Source organism: Nerophis ophidion, linkage group LG13 (assembly GCF_033978795.1).
Source record: "Nerophis ophidion isolate RoL-2023_Sa linkage group LG13, RoL_Noph_v1.0, whole genome shotgun sequence".
Taxonomy (NCBI): domain Eukaryota; kingdom Metazoa; phylum Chordata; class Actinopteri; order Syngnathiformes; family Syngnathidae; genus Nerophis; species Nerophis ophidion.
Genome location: NC_084623.1, coordinates 48,130,673 through 48,138,420, shown reverse-complemented (window position 1 = coordinate 48,138,420; position 7,748 = coordinate 48,130,673). Strand labels below are relative to the sequence as shown.

General features: G+C 37.6%; 1 protein-coding gene across 2 annotated transcripts in view; it reads right to left on the bottom strand.

Annotated features, from left to right (window-relative positions):
- Positions 1 to 966: 966 nt before the first annotated feature.
- LOC133564668 (cullin-3) overlaps positions 967 to 7,748 on the bottom strand; it is a 38,478-nt gene continuing 31,696 nt past the window's right edge. The window contains exons 12-16 of one of the 2 annotated variants that reach the window (XM_061919135.1): positions 5,667 to 5,763; positions 5,083 to 5,229; positions 4,778 to 4,964; positions 4,148 to 4,293; positions 967 to 2,172 (exon numbers count right to left, since the gene is read on the bottom strand). In XM_061919135.1, coding sequence (XP_061775119.1) covers positions 2,041 to 2,172; positions 4,148 to 4,293; positions 4,778 to 4,964; positions 5,083 to 5,229; positions 5,667 to 5,763 — 709 coding nt within the window. In that variant the 3' untranslated portion in view covers positions 967 to 2,040. The remainder of the gene's footprint in view (positions 2,173 to 4,147; positions 4,294 to 4,777; positions 4,965 to 5,082; positions 5,230 to 5,666; positions 5,764 to 7,748) is intronic. The other variant, XM_061919136.1, reaches the window with a different exon arrangement.

The following is a 7,748-nucleotide window of genomic DNA, read 5'->3' as shown; positions in this document are numbered from 1 at the left end:
TAGCATTAGCAAATACGCTAACACTTTTACAAGTGTGTTTCAGGATTATTAACCGACAATGGCCTTCTTTTTGTATTGTTTCAGTTTCCTGTATTCACCAAAACGCCATCGTGGAGTTAATGAGCCTTTAGCTGATTGGAGGAGCTTCCACAGCTAGTGGGTCCATGATGATGATTTCTGTTTTGTTTGATGAACTGTTTTACTGCCCTTTGGAAACATCCATCCATCCATTTTTCTACCGCTTATTCCCTTTGGGGCTGCAGTAGGCGCTGGAGCCATGCACCTGATGATAGGTTGATTGGCAATACCAAATTGGCCTTAGTGTGCGAATGTTGTCTGTGTTGGCCCTTTGGAAACAAAGTTAAACATTTATAAATATCTAATTTCACAACGTATTTATCTGCAGTTTGCAGTCCGGTGCAGTTCATTCTTAAATTTGGTGGGTGAGGCTTAAACAACGGCATGCTTTATAGCCTAGAAAATGTACAATGATTGTCACACACACACTAGGTGTGGTTAAATTTGTCCTCTGCATTTCACCCATCCCCTTGTTCACCCCCAGGGAGGAGAAGGGAGCAGTGAGCAGCAGCGGTGGCCACGCCCGGGAATCATTTTGGTGATTTAACCCCCAATTCCAACCCTAGATGCTGAGTGCCAAGCAGGGAGGTAATAGGTCCCATTTTTATAGTCTTTGGTATGACTCGGCCAGGGTTTGAACTCACAACCTACCGATCTCAGGACGGACACTCTAATCACTAATTTTAATGAAATGCAGTTCAGAAATAAGAAACGTTAATCTTACAAATGTATCATGTTCTTGCCGAAGCATGTAAAAAGCGCTTTTAGATGCAGGCAAAGGTTTTGAGCGGAGCCGACTGTAATTACATTTAATTTGTGGCCGCAGAGGCAGATCTCTTGACATTTGCTCTTCTGGCCTTTTTGTAGGAAGAGCATCGAGAGAGAAGATCCGTTTTATTCTACATTTATTATGATGAAAACAAGGCCCTGTACAATCCACCTTTGCAGTGAGTACAATAATTATCTTACAATTTGTACACATTAGAACACGGTGCTAGTCAGGTTCCACCCATTCCAAATGCAGCCGAGAACGAACAAAACAGATCCTCATTGAAACCTGCACCACAGGGAACGAGCCGTTCAGAGCGAGGCTGTCATTTTGTGGTCGCACACGCAGGCCTGAGTAAAATGTCAAGATGGACCGAAACATCAATGGGAGGGGGCTTCATGTATGTTTTATTAACCCCCCGCCCCCACCCCGATGGAGCTTGTTGCTCAAAGCATGGTGGAAGATTTCACTTCTTTACTTGCTCTCGGACCACTAGCACAGACCTGGCCAAAATATTCTGATAATATAATCCAACAGCATAGGAGGTGCAATTCATGAATTGCAGACATGAGCCTAAAAAAAAAAAAAAAACAGACAGATTTGCAACATAAATTAAGCACTCCTTAACTACTTAAAAGTGTATTTGACCGCTGTTGCTTCAAGTCGAGTCTGTGCCAGGTAACACTTTGCCCTCCGTGTTGAATTGCAAATCTTCCGAGAGGGGAAAAGGGCGAAGAGTGTCTGTACAGCCGTCGTTGTGCCACAAAACACAAACATAACACGGACGTCAACAATTAAAACAGGGGTGTGAATTCTAATGTTTTCTTAGTCTCTGTGTAGCCGCATGTCAGCTTCGTAACCACCCAGCAACACTCCTTCAACCTTTTGGTCAATCTCTCCCAATTCTCCCCGAAGGCCACAAGAAACATCATTTTGTACAAAACTAGACCATCCCCTCCCTTTCTGGTCATTTCTGTTAGCAGAAGAAATCCAATATTGCTAGAAAACTTCTCCCTCTTTTGCATGATTTTTTTTGTTTTCCTAACATTTTTTATGGAAGAAAAGGTCAACTTCCCAGTGTATCCCAGAATCAACGATGAGAGCACTTCCAAGTTCATTCAAACGCATTGCAGTCCACAAAAACAAGGCCCGCTGTTTCCTCCCGCCTCTATGGTGCACTGAATTCACTTGTTTTACGCTACATAGGTGTACACTTTGCGGTCCTCCGGTGTTCGTGCCAAATATTCCCGCTCAATGAGTCCTTCGATTCGTTTCTTGATGACTACGGGGCTGGGGAGGAATCGTGCTCGCAACTGCTGTGTGACCTGTGGAACAAGCACACACATGTACAATCCATGAATTCCCTACAATCCATTATAACATGGGACAGATTTACAGGTCATTTAGGTGTCCAAACCTTTGCCAAAGAGACGCACACAAAAAAAAATCAAATCATGTGGGGGCCATTTTGATATTTTTAATTTTCAAAACCATTTAAAATGTGTAATTTTTTATACATTTTTTTTTTTACTTTTGGGACTCCCTGTGAATGTGGTCCCAGGGACCCAGAAAAATAAGTCTGTCATATTTTTTTCCCCAACACTTAAATCTGTACATCAGTGATTCTCAAACCAGAGGTAGGTCAAATAAGTCTGTAAATATGTACTGTGTATTGAATATAATTTTTAATTATGTTTGTGCAGTGTGTGTAATGCTATAGTGGCGAAAAAAATTAAATATACTTGTTACATAAAACCTCAGCCTTGTTTTTAATGAATACCTGGGCTACTACGCTACTGTATTTTAATGTTAGTCACTATGTTGTCAATCTCTTCAATAAGAGCAAGCACAAAATAGCTGCCAGCAGGACACAAAATGAATGAATGAAGTGTTCGCACATCGATGCATATTTAACCCGATCTAATAGTTCTTAAATAGAAAAGTTCGTAAATCAAGTTTCCACTGTACTTAGATTCTTTAAAATGTCCACTGCCGGGAAAAAAAGCATTCAATGACCTATGGCAGTGATTCTCACTAGTGGTATGCCAAATAATCACTTAGTAAAATATTCAAACACAGTGTTACTGTTCAAACTGGGGGATGTTACAGTGGCCAAAAATAATACAATATATTTGTTACATAAAACCTTTGCCTTGTTTTTAATGAATCCTTAGGTCTATTACACTACTGTATCTTAATGTTGGTCATTATGGTGGTACTTGGAGAGCCAAGTGTTTTCTGAGGTAGTTTTTGGTGAAAATAGTTTTGAGAATCACTGCTTTAGATCAACTTCAGATCTGTCGTTTTAATTTGTATGCCCCCCCCCTTTTTTTTTAATGAAAAAAACGTATTGACAAACACACAAAATATTTAACATCCCCCCGCCCTTCCAAAAAAAGTTTTTCAAAGTTAAATACTTGATGTGAAGTAATCGCGACCCCAAAAGGGAATAAGCGGTAGAAATGGATGGATGGATGGATAATTGGAGCATTTAATAGGTCAATAACTCATAATAACATTGATTTTATTTTTTTAAGCAATGACAGTTAAAAAAAATCCCACTACAATTCTCAGAGATCCTAAATGTTCCGACTAATAGAAGTGTTCAAAATAAGCCATTAATTTTTATTACTTTCAAAGCTTAAATCTCTCGGTCAATTTCATACCATACCATACCAATTTTATTTATAAAGCCCTTTAAAAACAACCAAGGTTAAAGAACAAAGGGCTGTACACCACAAAAAATAAGGGCAAAGGACAGACTAAAAAAAAAACCCATTTAAAACAGAAGTAAAAAACACATTGAAATAGCAAATACAAATTACCCTAAGAACAATGTGTTAGATAAAAAGCAGTTAAAAAGTTAAAAACAGTTAAAAAACTTATAAGTTAAAAACAGTTTAAAGTCTCATGCTGGGTTAAAACAGACATATCAATCCATTCTAAGTATATTTTTTATGAGTTTTTGATTGTTTTATGCCCTTATGTCATAGAAAACTTGGATATGCAAAATGTTCCCCAAAAAATATTTTAAAGTGGCCTTCAATAGGTCTATAATTCAAGACATTGATTTTGAGTCATTATTTTAAAGAAAGAACAGCCTACATGGCAGTGTTATTAGTCAACATTGTAACTTGTTCTTGTTACATTTCACATGTACATTATGCTCGTTTACTTTTTTTTGTGTAATAGTATTTTTAAAATGTGTGGCGCAGGCTGAAAAAAAAATAGCTGCGGGCCGCACTTTGGACACCTCTGGTTAAAAAGAAATGACAGTCATGACACATGGAGCCAACTCACCTCTGCTACTAAGACATTGTGTTGCATCTTCTTCCTAGACTTCATGATGCGAACAATAGCAGCTTCGATCTCATGCTTCCTGTCATCGTCCACTTTCTGTCGAGTCTCCTTCCTCTCTGGGTCGGACTCCCCTTGTTTAGCAGCCACTGAGGGAGCACAGGCCCAATGACAACTAATTAATTCATCTTTTGTATCAATTCTTATGCTGTAAGTAAAATCAAACCAGTATTACATTAAGTAAACAGGCTTAAAAATGTGTATTTGTTTTTAAAAGATTTGTCTTTTAAAAATTTTAAACGGCCTGTATAACATAATCTAAGCAACATTTTGACCAAAGAACTGCCATTACATATTTTCTAGACCACAATAAAGTCAACTCTTTAGGCAACCACACCTCAATTAAGGTTGTTAGCTTCCTGACCCGATTGAGTGATGGTACTCATAGAGAGGAGTGTTATTGCAGCTGGAACTAATCGGTGTGTTTTTATAGTTAGCCTAACAATCCGTGTCTCCACATCTCTAATATATTTTTAAGAGTTTTGACATTAGCACCTTGACAAAGGAGCAATATCCAGGTTTAATAATACTAAACCTTTTTAGCGTTTTTATACCCCTAATAGATTGGTGTACCTGTCTGGATTTTGACCCGGTGCAGTTTGGAGGTAAACTGGTCATTAACTGTAAACACGTGGCCGTTCTCAATCTCCTTGGACTTGGGCTCCTTGGTGAGGACTCTCTGAGTGGGCTTCCCACAGGCCAAAGACTGCAGCGCTCGCACCAGCTCCCTCTCTGGGATATCTGTCTCCTGCTGGATCTCCTACAGGGTGAAGAAAACACAAGAGAGTCAGTAATCTATGTGCAAGTATAACCAAGGGTGGTCAGTGATTACACAATTTGTGTTCTTTGGCCTGAAAAAACTGCGGACAGTTCAGTACCTCAAAGGTAGACTTCTCTCGGTTGTTGAAAAGCATAAGGATGGTCATCTGAAAAGTGGACACCTGCAAGATGTGCTTCCTAGTGTTGGAACCGGTTACTTGAGCTCCCCCTACTCCGACCTCCGACCCATCCTCCTGTTCACACAACTGTAATAATCACTTCAAGAACCACTAATAAAACAAGTTCCTGAAAAAAGCTGAACATTTTTGATCACTACACCCAGCAAGGACTTGATATTGGATGCCCTGTAATTACGTGTAATGAAATCTACTGTCCATTGAATACCATAACCTCAGATAAATGTTGAACTCAACAGCCACACATTCAATTTTACATTTACTTTAGCATAAAATCTTCTGTTTATTGATCGGAATCGTGCCGCTTAGAGGCTTTCTAAAATGTTACTCATACAATAGGTGCCATCATGCTCTTCTTGCAACCACTAACCAGGTGAGACTAAGTCAACAGTGCCTATGCTGGTAGTAGTCAAGCAGTACTTTCAGTTTTGCCTTATGTGTGTGACTCGGAACAGTTTCACACGATTGAATATTAACAACTGATCAACGTGACAAGTGACACATACCTTTTTTATGGGTCCATAGAAAGTGGCGTTTAGATCTGCAGAGCCCATGTGGTGTTGCAGTGTTAGCTGTCTGCCGCTGTGCTTACCAAGATAAAACCTACAGAATGGAGAATAGACATGGACAAGGTTAATATCCAAGAACTTTTAGGGCGGCTTTATGACATCTCTTCTTTTCCACCCGTCTTATATTTTGTAGCAATCTGACTTTGGCTAAGTTTGTGTTAGATATAATCAAATACAGTATTGAGGTCATACATATATACACACACACACACATTTATAAGGGCTGACAAAGGATTAAATATCTGATCATTTTGTTCATAAATAACTTGAAAATAATCGCGATTAATTGGAAATATATACATTTTTTATCATTAATGAGTGTACCATAGGCCAAAAATGTTCAAGTTTTAAAAAACAACTTGAAAATCAGTTTCTTGACATGTTTATTAAACATTATGCTTTTTTTAAAACAGCTCTACAGAAAATTCACATAAACACACCTTAATGACACAAAAAAAGACTTGCAGTGCATTGGTGTATTCTTAACAGAATTTTAATTCCTAATGTGGGAGCAATTAAATTCATAAAAGAAGAGCTACACTTCTGTGTTTAGATAAAAGTTTTGCGCATTAATAGCACAAAATGTGGATTTTATGATCATGGTTTGATTGTCAAAGAGGTTAGGTAATGAAATCTGTGATATTTCTACTTGAATATATGCTTCTTATATTCGGTACATTACATGTTGTACAAACTAATAGTATTCATATAACTGCATTTCAATGATGTATTTTTCTAAACTAATTAACTGTAATATTCAGTCTACTAAACGTTCTGTAATTGCAGATTATCAATCAGAACATGTTATAAAAGAATATACACAATATTTCTGATTGCCAGAAAACTTCCAGGCCCATGTTCTTTAACTGATGTACTAGCATTTATATAGGTAGAAATACCTAATTTATTTGCATTATAAAAAATCTTTGACAATCAAAGCATAAGCCATTTTCCATTTTGGTTAATGTAGTTATATCGGCTGTGACGCATAGTGCTTTTATTTTGAAGCTGGAAGTGTGTGATTTGTTTGAGTAAAAGATGTCTTGACACGTTTTGATTACAATGAAAATACGACCATAAAAAAAGTGCCTCTTGACCTTCTGCCTACCTTTCTTTCCTTTCTGCTGAGCTTTTATCCCATCTTGGTGGTTTAAAAAAAGGTGCTTGAAGCGCAATATGGAGATATTTGGGCTTCAAAGCTATCGATAAAGGTGGCGCTTTAAACACGGAAGCGTCACGCTGCAAGCGCTGCAGACTGGTAGCATTAAAGTATTATAATCTTTACTTTAAACTTAGGTAAACATTTAAACAACAAACATCCAGACCTGCACAAGGATTTTAAAAGGTAATGTAGTTCTTAACCAGCTCCCCTGCTGTGCCGATACGGACACTTGACGCACAGACAGCTGATTGGCTTGCTGCTAATTATTAGCTCTGTCCGCACCAGCCACGTAGAGTAAACTAACGCTGGTGAAATGTTGGAATTTTGTTAAAAATGTCTACAATTTGTGTTTTATCTTTAACAATATGTGTTTTACTAGCTACATGTATTATAAGGGTAGCTTTAGCTGTATTGTTTTTAGTATTTACTAATGATTGTATTTGTCTTATTTGTCATAAAGCCAAACCAAGAGTGACAACCATAAATCATGAAGCATTTAATACAATGTCAGCAAAGCTTTCTATTTTATTTTAACCTAATCCTAGATTATGGCAGACTATATATGTAACATATACAGTTGTAAATTGCTCTGAGTGCAATAGAAAAAGACCAGCGTATTTATTCCCTTTTATCTATTTTTTTCTCTAAAATTGTTCTTTAACTGCAATAAGAAACATTTGTTTCATGTAGCATATGATTTTCTGTTATAATTAAGCCAATCATGACATTCGTTTGTGGTCCCCTTAATTTTGAAAAGTATTGAAATCCAATTTGGTACCGGGACCAAAATATTGGTATCGGGACAATGACGATGACAAGAAAATTATGATTTGAGGCACTAGGGACAGGATCGAGCC